Below are 19,702 nucleotides of genomic sequence, written 5' to 3'. Positions count from 1 at the left end.
TATTTTTGAATGAAGTTTTCTTTAGAGTAGTGGTTACAAGCAAGGACTTCAGAATGTGGCTGACTTGGGTTTCAATTCTGGCTCACTGCTGAGGTGATTGTTCCAGGGCAGGTTACCTGACCTTTCTCTCCAGGCATCGGTTACCTCATCTGTAACATGGGGGTGGATCTTAACAGCTCTCTTGCAACAGTGTAATCTATGTGAAACGTGGTGCATGATAGGTAGCTGTTACTGATGAATGGTAATAATAACAATAAATCCACCAGATGCCACAATGCTGGCTAGGGTTTGTCTTAAGCAGTCGGGGCAGATTCAGGAAGCCCCCTGGGCCCTGGCTCTTTGGGTGATCGACAGCCTGTCCTTGGCGTGGTTGAACCAGCCCTTGGACTTTGGCTTTGTCCAGTCCCATGGATGGCTGCAGGGAGGTCTAAAGTGAGGGGTGATCCTGACTTTGCATTACTCAGTGTGGGGTGCCAGGGATGCCTGTGCACCATAAGCCAGGTCCTTGTTGCCATTTTGTCTAGAACCTGCCTTTGCAGAGAAGATGGGGGGCCCTTATGCAACTTACAGCCTGTCTTCTAAGCTTTTCTAGAAGATTTTAGGTCATGCAGGCTCCTGCCAAACTAGCAAGCAGCCAGGTCTCTCTCTTCTTCAGGCCCAGGAGACATCCTGCCCGCCTCTGAGTCCTGGTTTGGGATTGGTGGCTGTGCAACTCTGCACAGGCTACTTAGCCACACTGTGCCTCAGAGTCCTTATCTGAAAAATGGGGGTGAAAACTCATCCCCAACTGTATTAGTTTCCTACTGCTGCTGTAACAAACTACCACAAACTTAGTGGCTTAAAACAGCATAAATTTATTACCTTACTCTTCTGGAGGCCAGAAGTCCTAAGATCAAGGTGTTGGTAGGGCTACCTTTTGGAGGCACTTGGGGAAGATCCATTCACTTGCCTTTTCCAGCATCTGGACGCTGCCCACATTCCTCGGCTTCTGGCCCCATCCTCCATCTTCAAAGCCAGTAGGGTAGCATTTTCCAATCTCTCTCTGATTCTGACCCTCTTAGAAGGAGCCCTGTGATTACGCTGGGCCCACCCGATAATCCAGGATGCTACCCCATCTCAAGATCCTTAATCACATCTGCCAAGTTCCTTTTGCCATTAGCCTTTTCTCGGCTAAAGAATGCCACTTCGTGTTGTCTTTCTTCACAGAGCTTGCGTTCTAGTAATGATTTATTATTACATTTGTACATTTATTATTACTGTGAGTCACTATGATTTATCAGCCATTGTATCATCCCCACTTTAGAAAAGGACATCGATACTCCAGAGAGATTGAGTAAATTCTGAAGGGTTTCATATCCAGTAAGAACCAAAGTCTGTTTCATGCCAACGCACGGATCTTTGTGATCTCCTCCTCTTCCTCCTTCTTTTGGTTCTTTGTTGGACCTCAGCTGATTTCTCACACCATTTTTGAGCATGGTGGAGGCCTGTCCAGACACTGCCCTGGTAGAGAAGGCCAGGGCTTGGGAGGCAGGAGGAACTTTCCCATGCACCCAGTCATCTTCCTCTTGTGAGACTGTGGGCTCAGCAGATTCATTTTTGGAGGCTGAGTAATCCCCTCCTGGCTTCCACCCACGTTTGGCCCCATCGGGCAGGCAGCGCCGTGGCGGCCCGTCACTGGGCTGCATCTCTTTGCTGGCTCTGTGCAAACTACATAGGTGACTGTGATGAAGTCACTTGCCCTCTCTGGGCCAAGGTACTTTTAGGCTTTTCCCTCAGCCCCCAGCCCTCGTACAGCCAGTTTGGACAAGCTAATTGCAGGGCACAGCAGGAAATGCAGCCCTTGTCCTGACCTGTTGGTTTGTTGCTCAAAGACAGACCAGGCTGCAGGTGCTGGAGTGTGTGGGCTAGGCTGGTCCTTGGAAGAATTGCCTGAGCAGGCAAGGTTGCATATCGTGGCCTGGCCTCCTGTTCTCTGTCTCCTCCATCCATCTACTAGAGATTCCTTTCTTCCAAGCACTTGGTCCAGCTCCCTCCAAAATAGCTTTCTCTCTTTGGCTTGTCATTCCCTGAGGGCCTCTGTATGTTGTAGAATGACTCTCTGTTGTTAGCCTTTCCCGAAGCAAAACCGCTAAGAGCATGGACCCTGGCATTAGACTTACGTGGATTCAAATCCCAGCTCCCCCACTTTTTAGCTCTTATCCAATCTTGTGCAAATTACTTGACTTCTCTTAGCCACAATTTCTTGTTCTGTTAAATGGAAATAGTACTAACTTCATAGGATTTTCAGCACAGTGCCTTAGAGCACAGGGGTGCATAATAATATAGCTAGCTGTTAATTCAATCGGCTCCTCTCAGCAGGATGACAAGAAACCTGATTAAAGTAATTCACTGGAAGATGTGAATGGCAGTAGGTTTAACCCTCCTAGAGAGAAACTTCTTTGTCCAGCAAATCCTTAAATCCTTGATTGGTGGCGGGATGGGAAAGATGACATAATGCCTTCCTTTCTCCCCACTCCCCCCCTCTTAGGAGCAGGTGGGAGAAGCTGGCAGACATGTGGGTAGGCCCGTCACAGTGCCCTTGTCTATTCTGCTGCCCTTTTGCATTCACGAAATGCCAGAGGGAAGGGACAAGCAGTTTAGCACTCATTTTCCATCCCAGGACAGGATTTGTTAATATTTTCTCTTTGTTGGTGGCCCATCATGTCTAATGGAATCACGGGCATGGGAAGCCCAGTGGGTTGTATCCTCTGCAGCTTCGTCCTTAGAGGCCCCTTTTGTTCTGGGAGGAAAGGGAGCTGGCCACACCTGCAAGGATGTGCACCCCTGAAGGAAGTCCTTCATATCCCCTCTGTGCCCAGGTCAGACAAGGCACCATGCCCTACCAGCGGTTCCCCAAGCTGCCTGTGCATCAGACTCCTATAGGGAGTGTTTACATTTTACAGTACACTCTGGGGTCCCATCTGGCTGAGGCCTGGGATGCACTGTCTGTTCTCTGCCAATCCAGGCTGCCGTTTCTTCACCTGAATCCTTTGTGGGGCAGTCTGTCTCTTACTTAAGAACCGGCTCGAATATTCCTCCCCTGGCTGAGTACTTTTCTCTTTCCTCTGGGCTTTCCTGCGTGGTGGTCTGGCCTTTTCCACACTGGTCTAGAAGGTAATCGTGTATCTGTCTCCTTCACTAGAATGGAGCTCCGTGGGGGAGGGAGCATGGCTTACCCACTTTCGTGTCCCTAAATCTAACACAGTGACTAACACATAGTAGGTACCAGGACAGGTTTATACAAAATGTGACGTGTGTTTTGAATCACTCGATTTTTTTTAACTTCTAGTGCACTGCTTATTATACAGTAAAATTCTCAGTAAAAACTCTTCAGATGAATGAGTAGGACCCAGCTGAGAGGCCTGAGGTTGCTGAGGTGCCATTTCTCAGCCATGTGCCTTCCCATGCCAGCCCCTTTGCTCCCCTGCTGGCATGTCCCATGAGCAAGCCGTGGGGTCTGCCATATGCTTTGCAGTTCTTGGCCCGGATCCTCCAGATTTGAAAACACCTGGCTTTTCAAGAACAGATTCACTATTTTCTTCCTATGTGGTGCCATCTTTTATATCTGTTCATTGAGCTTTCATATTCAGCTTGAAGTGAGGGATGGGGGAATCCCAACAAACAAAAAGAGAATTAGAAAAAAAAGTGACTTCGATCCTCTCCCTTCCCCCTTGACGGGTGTCTTAACAAATCACTGAGTTTTCTCCACCACCCCTCCCCCGACACACACTGGATGGCTTTGCTGTCACCCTGGGGTCTGCATGGTCTGGCTGTGCGTTTGCTGTCACCCTGGGGTCTGCATGGTCTGGCTGTGCGTGTGTGTGTGTGTGTGTGTGTGTGTGTGTGTGTGTGTAGCTGTGTTCTCTTTGTCCTTGTGCAGTTACTTTCATTTTGTAGGTACCCAGCTGACTGTGGCATAGAGTTAATGGATGTCCACAGATTACCCTTTAATGTAAACAGTTTATTTAAATTCCAAAGTAATTAAACATATTTTCTTTGTTTCTTTTTCTGTTAAACAGAGACTCTTTATAACCTGGATTGCAGTAGTGGTTGTTTTAGGCAAAGCCAAGTCCATGGAAATTCAATGTATGGGGTAAATATAGGAACTTTGGGAAACCCTTCTATGGAGTGTAGGGTGAGGGGTCTGGGAATGTTTTAAGCCTCGAGCAGGGGTGAATGGTAGGTACGGGCTGCAGTGGGGGTATTTGCAGGTATTGTTGGAAGCCCCTCAGCCACCATAATTGGCACGCGTGCATGGTGGGCACACATGCATGGTGGGCACATGCCTGAGTTGGCCGCCTGCATTTTCCTGGGCTTCACGCTCACCTCCTGGGAAAGTGTCAGTGGCTCCTAATTGCCTGTGGGAATCCCGAAGTTATTTATTGGCCATGCTTAAAGAGTTTCCTGGTATATCTTCAACTTGCCAACTCCCAAATTTCTCCCTTGAAGCCTTCTGTGGGGTTAGGGATGCAAGTGCAGAGAGATTTCAGGGGAATTTGAAATATTCCCCATCAAGAAAAGGTAGGCAGAGAAAAACAAATACCATGTGCTAACACATATGTATAGCATCTAAAAAAAAAATGGTTCTGAAGAACCTAGGGGCAGGACAGGAATAAAGACGCAGACGTAGAGAATGGACTTGAGGACATGGGGAGGGGGAAGGGTAAGCTGGGACGAAGTATGAGAGAGTGGCATGGACATATATACACTACCAAGGGTAAACTAGATAGCTGGTGGGAAGCAGCCACATAGCACAGGGAGATCAGCTCCGTGCTTTGTGACCACCTAGAGGGGTGGGATAGGGAGGGTGGGAGGGAGATGCAAGAGGGAAGAGATATGGGGATATATGTATACGTATAGCTGAAACTAACTTTGTTATACAGCAGAAAGTAACACAACATTGTAAAGCAATTATACTCCAATAAAGATGTTAAAGAAAAAAAAAAAAAAGAAAAGGTAGGCAGCTGACTCCTGGTTCCTGAAAACTGGCACCTGACCCCCCTTCCAGCTCAGCCCTGGCCTGGCTGCCCCACTCTCTATCCTGCTCTCCCCTCCTCAGTTCTCCCACCCACACTGAAACCCGTCCTCCTTTCTCAGGACTCTGCCCTGTGAAGTCGGCTGCACAGCCTCAGGTTTTCCACTAAGTGTCTGAAGAGTCACAGGTTGGAACCAGCACAAGGAATCTGGCCCCCAGCGTGCTCTCCTTCTGCCTCGCTCTAACTCTGCTTTCCCCGGCAGAGGCCACCGCACTGCCGACGCTCCTTCTCTCTGACTGATGACCCGCGGCAGCGCCTCTTGGAACAAGGCAGTCCTGCCCCACTGCTCCCCATATGTTGCCAAGGTCTCTTCTTGGTTAGCTTGACTTCCTGGTCTTTTAAGGTCAAGTCTTCTTCCTCATGGCCCAGCCCCAGAGCACCTTGGATGGGTGAGAAGTGTCTTAATGTGCCCAAGGAAAACATACAGCTCCCAAGCGCCCTTCACACAGTATATATAGTACAGTTACCACGGAATGATAATGCTACCTCAGTCTTTTGTTTCTGTTTCATTATTTGCTTTGTGATCTTTTGTGACTTTTCTGATTAGCAAGATATCATGTTTGTTTTGAAGCTTAGTGCTGCTAACTCCTAAACATGATTGCTTTCCAGGTCCCAAACCAGTTGTGTTCCTGCAGCATGGCTTGCTGGCCGATTCCAGTAACTGGGTCACAAACCTGCCCAACAGCAGCCTGGGCTTCATTCTGGCAGATGCGGGTTTTGATGTGTGGATGGGGAACAGCAGGGGAAACACCTGGTCTCAGAAACACAAGACTCTTTCAGTTTCTCAGGATGAATTCTGGGCCTTCAGGTATCTTTGAATTGATTATGACGGGGGGGTCTTTTTCCTTGGTACCCTCAACATAGACACTGGGGAGGCAAATAGATGGGAAACTCAAGATCATATGATGGGAAATTAATGGTTTATGAAAGGTTTTATACCTTGTTAGGAATTTAATAAATAGCAGTAAGGTAAATTATAAATAAATGATTACATTTATGGATTAGATTCAATAAGGGATTTTTAGTTATTTTGACATTCCTGGTGGTGTGGGTGTCGCTGTGTAAATTGTGTACCATACCCTTCTCCCTTCCTCCATAAACATGTCCTGAAAATATTCACTCTTCTTATTTCTAGAAGTTCTCCTCTTCTCTCTCTTACTTCTGGCTATACCAGTGGATCACTGCATGGTATCAGGCATGTGGCATAAGCCCTGTGTCTGTTGCCTTTTTGTAAAATGGGGCTAATAAATACCTTTCTCATAAGGTCACTGGGGGCTTAAAGGAGAGGATACAAGGAAAGAGGCTGGCACAGAGCCTGGCACAGCTCAAGTGGTGGTTACAGTCAGTACACATGTGTACAGGTTCAGGGCTGTGTCTCTGTACCAGGCATTAGAGAAAGTCAGCACCATGCCTCCTTCAGGCTTGCTTCCCCATTTGTAAAACCAGAACCTACCCGAGGCCGTGAAACACAGGAATGAGAGCTTTTACCAAAGGCATTTCCAAGAATATACTTGTTGTTACACTATTTGTAATAGCAAAAAATTGGAAACTACCAAATGCCCATCAGCAGTGAGTGAACAAATAAAGTGTCATGTATTTACACAATGACTAGCCGACAGCTATATGTGACAGCAAAGATGAAGTCAGATGCAGAACGATACATGCTGTTTGATCCCATTCATAGAAAAGTTCCCAAATGGATCAAACTAATTTATGGTTTAAGAAAGGAGGATAGGGCTTCCCTGGTGGCGCAGTGGTTGAGAGTCCACCTGCCGATGCAGGGGACACGGGTTCGTGCCCTGGTCTGGGAAGATCCCACATGCCGCGGAGCGGCTGGGCCCGTGAGCCATGGCCGCTGAGCCTGCGCGTCCGGAGCCTGTGCTCCGCAACGGGAGGGGCCACAACAGTGAGAGGCCCGCGTACCGCAAAAAAAAAAAAAAAAGAAAGGAGAATAGTGGTTATTTTGGGGAGGCATGGTTAGCCAGGAGCCCAGGGAGGCTTCTGCAGCACTGGTAATGTTCATTTCCCTGTGCTCAGGCCTGGTTTACCCAGCTGTGTTCACTTTGCGATAACTCATCAAGCAGCACACTTGTATGCTGTTGTATTTGCATGCAATGTCTCAATGAAGGATTTCCTTTTTTGGATTACAGTTACGATGAGATGGCAAATTATGACCTACCAGCTTCAATTAACTTCATTCTGAATAAAACTGGCCAAGAACAAGTGTATTATGTGGGTCATTCTCAAGGCACCACGATAGGTATGTATAAAATAAAGATGGGAGGTTGATGTAATGTTTTATTACAGTTTGTATTCATTCTTAAAAGTGAAATATAAAAAAATAATGTTCAGATAGAGTTTTGTGTTTGTTTTTTAATGCCAGGCAGAAATAATGAATAGGGCAAAGAATTTTGGTAATATTGAGTCTTCTCTGGAAATTCAGACAAGCATAAATAGATGAACATGATGTATGGTTCCCTTGATTGAAGGAATCAATGTAAACCACAGCCTATTACATATTTTCCTAGTTAAGTGATATGGGGATGTAAGAGAGTAGAAAACAGAAAGTTGTGTAAGTGCAGAGACTTCTATAAAGAAAACAAGGAAATACACTGATTTTTTAAAGTGAAGTGGAATAAAGCTAGCTACAAGGATGCCATAGTACACTTTATTTACAAATAATATTTAAAAGTCATATATATTTTTAATTTGTGCTGATGATAAAAGTATTGTGTGTTCATTGTAAACAGAAACAGAAAATTTAGCAAAGTTTAAAAAAAATAAAAATTGCCAGGAGTTCTCTGGTGGCCTAGTGGTTAGGACTTTGAACTTTCACTACCTTGTCCTGGGTTCAATCCCTGGTTGGGGAACTGAGATCCTTGAAGCCACGCGTCGTGGCCTCCCCCCCCCCCCCAAAAAAAATGCTCATAATTCGAGCAAACAAGAGTTCCTCTGATTAGGGACTAGAGACCTGTCCCATAATTTATTTAATTCCCCCGTTAGTGTTTACTATGACTAATATCTTTGTGTTCCTATCACACAATCTTCTTAGAATACATTCCTAGAAGAAAACTATGATATGAAAGGTATGAATGCTTTGAAGCATCTCCTTATACGTGGTTAAGTTGCCTTGCCCTCACTACCACTCCTCTTTGTCAGCTTGAGAGGCTTCAAGCAACAAGAAACATGGACGTAATTGCCCTTCTTATTAATGGACTTAAGCATTTTTTTCATCTATATTTGTTCTTCCATGACTTGTCCATTGGTGTCCTTTGCCCCACTGCTTTCAAAATTGACATTCTGGGGCCAAGTTTAAGGCAAGAAGTGACCTGAGAGGAAGCTAAAAGATATTTTAAAACTAGAGGATTCTAAATGTGTAAGTTCCTTTCAAGTCCTTGGCGACTGCTTTGAGCACCTTCGTACATCATTCTTGGTGATGGAGTGGGGGCAGTAGGGGATGGACACAGTGGGGTGGAGCTGTTAGGAATAGTCTTCCATTCCCTGGCTTACATCATTAAAGGAACGGGAAACATCTTCTGGTTCTAGCAACCCGGATTTCTTCCAGTGCATATATATGTAGGCTGAAAATCGAAACAAGCACTTAGCAAAACTTGATTTACTGGTTTAATCAAATTCAGTGTTTGTGCGCATAGGAGTTCAGAGGCCCTCGTTTCACGAGTTTTGCCTCCTGGCATCGCTTGCACAGTTCTCAGATTGCCACTAGAAGGCGACACGCATGCCTGCCCTTGCCTCTTCAGAGAAAAGTCCCAGAAGATGGAATTCTGTTATTTTCCTTTTGTTCCCACAGGTTTCATAGCATTTTCACGGATCCCGGAGCTGGCCAAAAAGATTAAAATGTTTTTTGCCCTGGCTCCCGTGGCCTCAGCCCAGTTCGCTACTAGCCCTTTAGTTAAATTAGGACGATTTCCAGATCTTCTCATTAAGGTACTTGGATTCCCCCCACCTCTACTCCCTTCCCTCACAGATTTCCCTTTTGGTTCTGAAGAATTGGCCTTCAGAGGAAGAAGGTGTGCCTTCCTCCCCTGTGTTTTGCTTTCAGTGGAACAGTGGGTTTTCCTCTGTCCGTGGTTTTTCTTTCCCCCTTCACCCCTACTTCCAGATCCGGGGGAGCCAGGGAAGGTGTCCTTGACTCCACACTGGAGCTCCCTGTTCTCGTGGCTAACATGTCAGTGCAACTCCCCACCCACCTTACAAAGAGAGCAGCACGAGGAAGGCCGGGAGAAGGCAGCTTAAACCTCCCTGAATTTGCCCTTTATTCCATAGGGTGGGTCCGTGCCTAGGAGTAGGCAGGAGATGGGAGACAGGCGATGTGCTATTCCACATGCCCGACCCTGACCACACTGAGGGTGATCTATTATATTATATGGCCCCTAAACAGAGGCCAGTAACTTCATCGGAGCTCAATGTGTGAACCCTCCAGGCTTTGCTCAAGGAGGAAACAGTTTTTTTTGTTTTTTGGGGTTTTTTTGCGGTACGCGGGCCTCTCACTGTTGTGGCCTCTCCCGTTGCGGAGCACAGGCTCCAGACGCGCAGGCTCAGCGGCCATGGCTCACAGGCCCAGCCGCTCTGTGACATGTGGGATCTTCCCGGACCGGGACACGAACCCATGTCCCCTGCATCGGCAGGTGGACTCTCAACCACTGCGCCACCAGGGAGTCCCAGGAAGCAGTTTTTTTGAGGAGTTGAGAGCCAGCTGAGGCCAGATGGTCCGTTACGCACGCACTATCTATGTTTTATGTATGATAGGTTTGTACACACACATATGAAATCCTATACAGAAATATATACTTAACTTATACATATCTCTTGGCCATTTAAGAAATATGTTCACTGGACATATAGACTATATACTCTGACCTCAGAATCTGACTCTCACCTAAGATGGGATTCTCTGTACCAGTGATCAGAGAGGCAGGTAAGATGTGGGCCCCTCTAACCACATTTATTTTAAATACCTTGGATAACAGAACCTTCGATTTTCATTGTATACAATTCGGAGATTACAAATAAAGTACCCTTCAACTACCAAGGCTTCTCCTAGCGCCTTCCTCAGAATTAAGCACCATGCTCAGCCTGGGGTCTTTTCCTACAGACCTTGTGTGTGAATTTATATACCTGTATAGGTCCAGAGAGAAATGTATTGTTTTGTTTCAATGTAGACAGTATCCAACTATGTAACTTGAGTACCTTGATAAAGACCCTATTTCCAAATAATGTCACATGCTGAGATACAGGGAATTAGGACTTCAACATATCTTTTTCGGGAGGGACACAATTCAACCCATAAAACTGCCTTTGTAGGCATTTGAATTTTTCACTCTGCTTGTCCCTCCAGAGGGTAGGCATCAGCGAAAGTGTAAATTATAAGGAGACAAATTTGGGTTCACTATAAAGAAGATCTTTTTCCTATTTCCTATTACACATGTACACGACGATCTGCCTTGAGGGCATAGTGGTTGCCCCAGAAATACTTGAGCACAGGTCCAGGGGCCATTGGTCAGGCCTGATGTACACCAGGAGTCAGCCAACGTTTTCTGTTAAAGGTCCAGATAATAAATATTTTTGGCTTTGTGGGTCATATGGTTTCTGTTTCAACTACTGAACTCTGCCTTTGTCTTTTTATTTTTGGCTGCGTTGGGTCTCCGTTGCTGTGCGTGGGCTTTCTCTAGTTGCGGTGAGCGGGGACTACTCTTCATTGCGGTGCACGGGCTTCTCATCGCGGTGGCTTCTCTTTTTGCGGAGCACGGGCTCTAGGCGTGTGGGCTTCAATAGTTGTGGCACATGTGCTCAGTAGTTGTGGCTCGCGGGCCCTAGAGCACGCGGGCTTCAGTAGTTGTGGTGCACGGACTTAGTTGCTCCGTGGCATGTGGGATCTTCCCGGACCAGGGCTCGAACCCGTGTCCCCTGCATTGGCAGGTGGATTCTTAACCACTGCACCACCAGGGAAGTCCTCTGCTTTGTCTTGTGAAAACAGCCAGAGACAATGTGTATAGAGAAAAGCATGGCCGTGTTCCAATAAACTTTATAAAAACAGGCAGTGCTGGCAGAGGAGGCATGGGGAGTTATTGTTTAAATGGGTACAGAGTTTCAGTCTGAGATGTTGAAAGAGTTCTGGAGATGGATGGATAGTGGTGATGGTTGCACAACAATGTGAATGTACTAATGCTGCTGATCTGAACACTCAAAAATGGTTAAAATGGTAAATTTTGTATTAAGTATTAAAAAACCCCAAAAGGCAGTGGGCAGGATTTAGCCCACTGGCCAATAGCATCGGATCAGATGTATGTGTCCTAAGCAGACACATTGCTGACCAACCACAGTTTCAACTCTTTCTCAGAAGTCACTAGCAGTCCATCAGAGTCAGATGAAACTTTGAGAATGGCCCTGGGATCAGGGATCATTCAGGCCCCCTCCCACTGTAAAAGTCTTCTGTGGACCTATTTGATTTTTTGCCTTCTTTTTTTCATTTGAGACTTTAAATACACGTCTATAACATCTGCTATTGCCTTAGTAAACGTATCGCACAGGTGTCCTAGTTTGAATGCCCACTGGTTGCCATTTCTCTTTCTGAGGCCATCCGTGGACAAGGTTGGCATGTGTCTGCTTGTGAGGTGGGACGTGGAGGCCATACACCAGAAGGAAATGCTGAGATATTCTTTTTATTTTGCAGGACTTATTTGGGGTTAAAGAATTTCTTCCCCAGAGTATGTTTGTGAAATGGCTGAGTACACATGTTTGTACTCATGTCATTCTGAAGGAGCTTTGTGGAAATGTCTTTTTTGTTATGTGTGGATTTAATGAGAGAAATTTAAATATGGTATGTATGTTTACAATAACACTTGCTTTAAACTGTCAGTGATTTTATTTTATCTGTGAATGTGCTTCTTTGTGTTGGAGGGTGTGGGAGAGGCAGGAATGACCTCATTAGAGCTCTAAAGGCTCTTTCATTTAAGGGGTATAAGAATCAACCTTGGCAGGTACCTGGAACACCATTTGTGGCTAACCTCAGGCCAGCCATTGTCAGCTTCCTACATTGTACCTATGTGGAAACTATGGAATGAGGAGATCGGTCATCATTTAAATTGCAATATTTATATTTATTCTAGTGATCTTTTTCTTCAAAATAATTACTATAATTGTGTTTAAATTTGGAATGGCCATTTACACACACACACAGGCACATACCCACCCATGTATATATACATTTATTTATTTATTTTATAAAATGTAAACCCTTGGCCAGCAATGTGCTGGTGTTTCTAAATGCATTCGTAGTTTGTCATGTTGTATTTTGAAAACAGGTCTTAAAATTCTGGAACGAAGGCTCTAGGGAATTTTTAAGGGATGTTAATTTTTCTTGTTTCTGATGAATAAAAGCAAGGTATGATTGTTATATAAAATTTTGGAAATTCAGAAAAATATGAAGAAGAAAATAGAAATGAGCAGTAATCTCAACCAATACAGCCCCACGGTCACCATGTTGCTGTATATCTTTCATGTGTATTCTGTGTGTGTTTGTGTGGTTATTCATATTTTTACAGGACGTATTTGTAGTCAAAGAATTTTTTCCTGCTCTTAATCTCACGTATTTGAGATTGTGGCTCTGTAGTTTTTAATGCTTCAAGGTGAGAACTGTGTTTATTATCAATGCCTCCTTCAGGCTGTTTTCATTCTTTATTTCCACGTGTTTATTTTGCAGTCTAGAGTGGCTGTGTATGCCACACACTCTCCTGCCGGAACTTCTGTGCAAAATATGTTACACTGGAGCCAGGTACGCATTCCAGGAGTACAGTGGGGGGTTTGTGGAACATCGGCCTTAGAAAGTTCTGTGCATTCCATGAAGCAAATAGAAACATAGTCTACTTACACATCTGAGCTGCTTTCCTTCCTGAGTCCTGGGCTCCTGTCACTATGTTTATGTTGCTTGTGTTATCCTCCCCGGGGCAGACTGTACTAAGGTGTGAGTTCACCAAACAGCTATTGGGGTTGACTTGTTTGTTCTTTTCTTCCCCCTCCCCTCTGGCAGTTTTTCATTGAGTCCCAGATTTATTTTATTTCTGTGTTGCTCCAGAAAGCAAGATTTTAGAGCAGCTTTGGAGATAGAAGCTGCTATTTTAGCATTAACCTATGAACACTGTATGCCTGAAACATCAGTGGAGAAACAGAGCCAAATCAGTCAAGGATATAAGTAAGAGACACTAAATTTTAAAATAGAGTTTTGATTGTATGATCACACATCACAAAAGTATGCATGTTCATTCTAGAAAATTTATAAATTACATATGGGTGTAATAATAAAAATTCTCATAAGGTGAAAAATAAAATTGTTCTGTAATCCCACACAGAGATGGAGAATGTGTACCAGGGATATAAAATGTCTCTACATTCTACTCCATGTCTCTTGCTGCATATCATTTCAGAAAGAAGTGGTTAAAGATATAGATAGAAATCATAATTGTAGAAATAGATTGATTACTTTTCTTCTTACTCTTTTGTAGCTGTTTTTTTCACCTGACAGTATGTCAGGGACTTTTTCTACCTCAGGACATGTTTTTGTATAATTTTTCCCCCAAAATTCTTTTTTTTTTTGCTGTACACGGGCCTCTCACTGTTGTGGCCTCTCCCGTTGCGGAGCACAGGCTCCGGACGCGCAGGCTCAGCGGCCATGGCTCATGGGCCCAGCCGCTTCGCGGCACGTGGGATCTTCCCGGACCGGGGCACGAACCCGTGTCCCCTGCATCGGCAGGTGGACTCTCAACCACTGCGCCACCAGGGAAGCCCATTCCAGCCCTTTTGTCAAGCAGCTGACTGGGGTCAGAGGCTGCTGGCTGTGGATCAGAGCACCAATCTCAGGCCCAGTGGTGACCATGTGGTTTTAGGTCCTCACCGCATTGCAATGTGTGCCACGAACGTTTCTGAAGCCCAGATTCCCTGCAGAAGTCAGCCCTGCCCTTTGTTTTTCTGCTCCCTGTGTCATCCCTTTGTTAAGAAAATGGTTGCTTTGTGCAGTTGTTTCATAGGATCTTCTTGATTCTCCCTCCTCTGGGCTGTTGGCCAAGGGCTGCCAGCCAGGGACTGCCACTCTCTGCCTACCCAGGACATGCTGGGGCAGCAGCCCTGGTCCCTGCTGGGAGAGGCTTCCGCTGAGGGTGTGCAGGGCCTGGATGCTGGCAGGCTTGAGGGCTACAATTCAGATGTGAAGTTGGGAGGTTTCTGTGGCAGGAGTTTGGGGGTGCCCTTAAAGGCCATTCTATTCAGAGTAAAATTTGAAATGGATCTTTTGTATAAGTAATTAGCATTCAGCATTCTCGAAGTTCTAAAACCTAGTTCTTCACTGGGTTTTTTAAATTTAGCTTACAAATCTTCTTCTTCTCTTTATAAGCCTCACACGTTTCAGAAACCCTCCGGAATCTCTAGCCCCCTTGCCAACTATGCCCAGAGCCCAGCTACTTGCTCCTGTTTGAAGAAGGCCAGTCCTAACATATCTTTACAGTGCTGTTCAGAATTACTTAGGGTGCTATAAAAAAATACAGTTTCTTAGGTCTACCCAAGACTTGTTGAGAATCAGAATTCCTGAGGGTATGGCTCTGGGATCTGCATTTTAATAAGCACCTTGTAAGATCTGATGTTCTCTATTGTTTGAAACCTGCTGCTTAAAAAAAAAATGCAAAATATACATTAGCTAGGCTCTTCAAAACACTGTAAGAGACATTTAGTAAAATTTTTGTTATACATATATGTTCATTATGAAATTTAAAAAATATGTGAGTACAAAGAAGAAAATACATTACCTGTATGTCTACCACCAGGGATAACTACGATTAGCATCTGTGTATTATAGGGGAGGTAAAATTTTTCCTTTACCCTCTTTGGGTTTCTGACTGGGACTGCCATAGGACAAATTAACTGGAGAAAAGCATATGGATTTTATTTACGTGTACATGGGAGCCCTCACAAAAATGAAGACCCAAAGAAGTAACTAGGCCTAAGTGCTTATATACTAGGTTGAACAAATAGTAGCAGTTTTAGAAAAGTAACTAAAATATATGGGGAGACTTACAAGACATAAGAGTTATTTTCACAAGGTCTTTTTGTATAGATTTCTGTCAGCCTCCTCTTTTAGACTCTGGTGATGAGCACGCTTCTTCCTCCTGGTATAGGGAGGGCTTCTTTCACATGGGAGTTTTGTGTTCTCCTTTTAGAAAGAAAAAGGAAGGTCAGCATCCTCTCCACATCTTCTGTTTTTCAAGTGCCTTTAACTCAAAATAATCATTATGCCAAAGTGGCATATTTTGGGGTGGCATGTCCTGAACTCTTGCACTGTAATCTTATAATTTTTTGGTATAATTGTTTCCATTACAGAAGAAGGATTATGCTACATTCACTTTTTAATAATTTTATTTTTTATTTGATTAAACAGCATTGTATTTCTGAGGTGCAGGCTAAGTTGCTGTATCAAAGACCCTAAAATACAGCATCTAAATAAATAGTTTTCTTCCTCAGAATCCAGTCCAGACATCAGTGGCACACAGTTGTGGAGGAGTTGTGACTGCTCCGGGAAGCCATGCAGTGACCCAGTCCCCTTGGCACTATAGCTTGGCCATCTCTGGGGCGCTGGCCTCTTCTGCCTGGTTGAAAGTGGGTCACTTTCATGGCAGTTCCAGCCCCCAGGAAGAAGGCACATGAGGGATATGGTTCCTACCCTGGCAGCCATGTGCTTAGCAAAAACTTTAGAAATTTTATTACTGAAAGGAAGAAGGCAAGAATGGGTACTGGGGGGCAAATAGCAGTCTCTGCCATAATCAAAAATGCTTTTCCAGGTCAATAACTACACTTAAAAATATTTGTAATTGAGGACAACTTTTTATTGTTTGAATTTATTATTATTACTATGATAGGTTTTTTTGGCAATAAAACATTCTGGGATAAATATTCTTGAATTAGAGATCTGTTCTTATACATTAGGCAGATGACTTCCTTAGGATACAGTCTTAGTAGACTTAGTGATCAGAGGGTAGGCATCTCTTTAAGACTTTCAAATATGTATGGTACTTTAGAAAGGTTGAACCTATTTACATTTTCAGTACCAACAAGATGTTAAAATAATTTTTAAAATAGTTTAAAATTAATTTAAACTTAAAATATTCATATGTGGATAAAGGTCAGGTGGAAATGCTTATAATATTAGGAGAGACTTTAAAAACTGTCTCTCCTAGTATTATAAGCATTTTCACCTGACCTTTATCCACATAAGATTACCACTTAAGTATAGCCATAGTGCATATTCAATTTTACTTTCTGACTTTTCTCTACTTAGTATTATTTATAAACAGTTTTTCTTTCTATTGTATTATATTTACGACAGTGGCATACCATGTGTATATTGATGTAATTAATATAATGTATTTAACCAAGTATCTGTCATTGGATGTTAGCTTATTAGCAGGTTTTTGTTACTATAAATAGTCTTCTTCACATTTCCCTCCTTCTGAGATGCCCCTTCAAGGGCATAGTTTGAAGTCCTATGACGCTGAGCACAAAAGTCAAATCTGAAGTTTAGCCTGAACTCTCGGCACGTCTTTCCTTTGTTACTACACTCACTCTGGGTGCTTTATATAAAAGCCAAAGACATATGTGAGAAAATGACAAGCTGATGTCTGTCTACGGGGGCAGAACAACTTGCATTGATATATTTTCACTGGCAATTAGAGCTAGGGAAGAGATACACTAACAGGTCCTGTAAATTCATACCTTATTCTGCTTGTTAAATGTGTTGCAGGTATTAATATCTGTCATTTGCAATGGCAAATGCAGATGCTAAACATTCCCCCTGTAGTACCTCATCTCACACTGTTGTTTATTGTATAAAACAGTAGAATTTTATGCAATTGATAAGAACTGAAGCCAAAGGCAGTTCTGACAAAGAATGCCTAGGTTTTTCCTGTTTACCAGGTGCCACCCTCTGGCCAAAGCTTAAACAGTTTCCAATTCGTTTGGTTCGCCACTTTTGGATTTAATTCTTGACATTTTTAATTGGGGGATATAGAGGAGGTATGTATTTGCATTATTTAAAAATTTATGAATAAGTGACTTTCTGTTAATATTTTTATATCATGCTATACTAAATAAGCATACATTTAAATTTCATATACAATATCATTTCATGGCTCTAGTATCCTCAACTGATTAGAATTGTTCAGTGTGCAGTACAATTTGGTGATTTTACTGGTACTGGTACTGGTACTCAAGAAAAAGTGTTAAATAAATTAAATTAGTAAAATATTAAATAATATAACGAGTCAAATCGGATGGATATATAAGAAATATGATGGAGATTATATGTAATATAATTACATATACAATTTATTTACATACTAATATAAATATATTTATCCATATAAATACACATTAATATATTAATCCATATGTTATATGTAATATGTATTTCTTTCCCAAGTGAGATAGTTAACTCTTTGGAAAAGTTTAAGATTCAAATTCCAATAAAAAAAATCAGCGTAAAGTTTATCCAACGGATGCAATGCTGATCCAGGATCATTTATGGCACATGTGTGTAGCTGCTTTATTGTGTCATGTAATAGCTACTTTCCAATCATACAGTGAGAAATTGAGTCATTTAGGAAAGGAGAGCAAAATTATGCCGTTTTATTTTAAATTGCAGTTTGGAAATTAAGAGTGAATCTGGGTATCGGTGTAAACTTGGTATCTGAGGGGGTGGCTAACTCTTGCAACCTGTGATGCTATATCAGATTTCTGTGTTAGATAACTTTATTTCTCCCCCAATTATCTTCTGTCTAGCTTATTAAATTGCAGAAGTTTCAAGCCTTCGACTGGGGAAGTAGTGCCAAGAATTATTTTCATTACAACCAGGTAAAGTCTTCAGAGTCTTTAGAATTAAAATGGGCCCTGAAAACTCATCAAGGAAGCCAGCCTGAGTTATGAGGATTCTGGCTGGGCTCAGGTGCGGGGGGAAATGGTCGGGAGGGTTGACTAGGTAGCCTTTGTTCTCCCCCAGTCAATCCTAGAACAACCTAAGCATCCTGGTTCGTGCTTTGGACCTTGTCCTTTCCCTGGCTCTGTATAAATAGTCATCTCTGTCATCGGTCATGGATAGTGATCAGGTACACAGACCTTAAGAGTCAGACAAGCCTAGGGCTGTTACCTGGTGGCTGGGGGGCCTTGGCCAAATTGCATTGCCTAAACCTTTTCTTCCATATACAAATGAATTGACCACTTTTTGGGTGCTAAGGGCTCTAAAATGTGAGGCACTCTGCTCATGTTTTTCTTATTTAATTCTCAGAATATCCCTGTGACATAGATGTGATGATGATTGAAGAGGAAGAAACAGAGGCTTAGGGAATTTCTGTGACTTGTGTCACACCCCAGAGGGAAGGGAGATGTGGGTATGACTCCAAAGCTCCTTCCCAACCACTTGGTTTGGTTCTACAGCTTGGCATCAACTACCTGGGAGAATGACGCCTTCCTCCCAGGGGATGAAACTCGTTACCTTGCCCAGCACAGGGTAACAACTCGAGAGCTAGCAGTTGTAACGGCTAGTATTCTTTTCTTGTGGGTTAGGTAGGCTTCTTTTTGTTCTGGTAATAGTAACTTAAAAAGTAAACAGAGTGATTTTCAAACTTTAGTCTTTGATTCTCAGATGAGATTTACTAATCAGTGTATCAGTGTTTACTGGGGATTGTATTTTTGTCAATTAAAACAACAAAGACAAAGCTTTCTATGGGTTTTCATTACAGAGTTACCCTCCCTCTTACAATGTGAGAGACATGCTGGTGCGGACCGCTGTCTGGAGCGGGGGGCAGGACTGGCTCGCGGACGTCAGCGACGTCAATATCTTACTGACCCAGATCTCCAACCTGGTGTACCACAAGCACATTCCTGAGTGGGAGCATCTTGACTTCATCTGGGGCTTGGATGCCCCGTGGCAGCTCTATAATGAAATGATAAATCTAATGAGGAAGTATCAGTGAACGCCAGACTGGAGACATTTACTATCAAGTCATGTTAAATTTGTTTGCTTAATTTCTCTAAATATACTTGTTCTCCTTTCCCAGGCATTTTGTGTTTTTATATCCAAGAAAATTATGCCGTTGAAGATGCCCAGTTCTCTCCAGTTAGGATAAGAAATGCTTTCGCTTTTTTTGTTCAATCAAACAAACTGCCCGCAAACCTTTGATCCTCTCCCATGGGGAGGAGAGTGGTCTTAAACCTAAGGAGGGGTGGGTGATGGTTTGGAAATCCGCAGTTTCCACTGAGCGAGGCTGTGAGTGGAGACAGCCCTGATTAGCCCATTTGCAGGTAGTGGCTCCAGGTGGGACCCTGGATTCAAGGACTGTCCATCAAATGCTCTCCTTGGACAAATGAAGCAACCAAAGCTGGCAGAGACAATGCCATAGGGCCCCCAAAACATAGATTTAGGGGTCTAATGTGATTTCTCCCACTACTCTGTAAGCTTGAAGATATATCTTACTTACCTCTGTATGCCCAGAATCTAACACAAAGCCTGGAATATTAGTGAGTTAATAAATATACGCAGACTGACAGAATGTGTGACAGGCGATGGACTTTGT

General features: G+C 43.5%; 1 protein-coding gene across 1 annotated transcript in view; it reads left to right on the top strand.

The window, feature by feature from the left end:
* Positions 1-19,181, top strand: part of LIPA (lipase A, lysosomal acid type) — a gene marked incomplete at its 5' end in the record, with an annotated part of 31,287 nt that extends 12,106 nt beyond the window's left edge. The window contains 7 exons of the mRNA XM_079704893.1: positions 5,685-5,883; positions 7,226-7,335; positions 8,884-9,020; positions 11,767-11,913; positions 12,796-12,867; positions 17,913-17,984; positions 18,869-19,181. Coding sequence (XP_079561019.1) covers positions 5,685-5,883; positions 7,226-7,335; positions 8,884-9,020; positions 11,767-11,913; positions 12,796-12,867; positions 17,913-17,984; positions 18,869-19,102 — 971 coding nt within the window. The 3' untranslated portion in view covers positions 19,103-19,181. The remainder of the gene's footprint in view (positions 1-5,684; positions 5,884-7,225; positions 7,336-8,883; positions 9,021-11,766; positions 11,914-12,795; positions 12,868-17,912; positions 17,985-18,868) is intronic.
* Between the last annotated feature and the right edge of the window lie 521 nt (positions 19,182-19,702).

The sequence above is a fragment of the Hyperoodon ampullatus genome, assembly GCF_949752795.1.
Source record: "Hyperoodon ampullatus genome assembly, chromosome: 1".
NCBI lineage: Eukaryota > Metazoa > Chordata > Mammalia > Artiodactyla > Ziphiidae > Hyperoodon > Hyperoodon ampullatus.
This window is presented reverse-complemented; position numbering and strand designations above follow the sequence as displayed.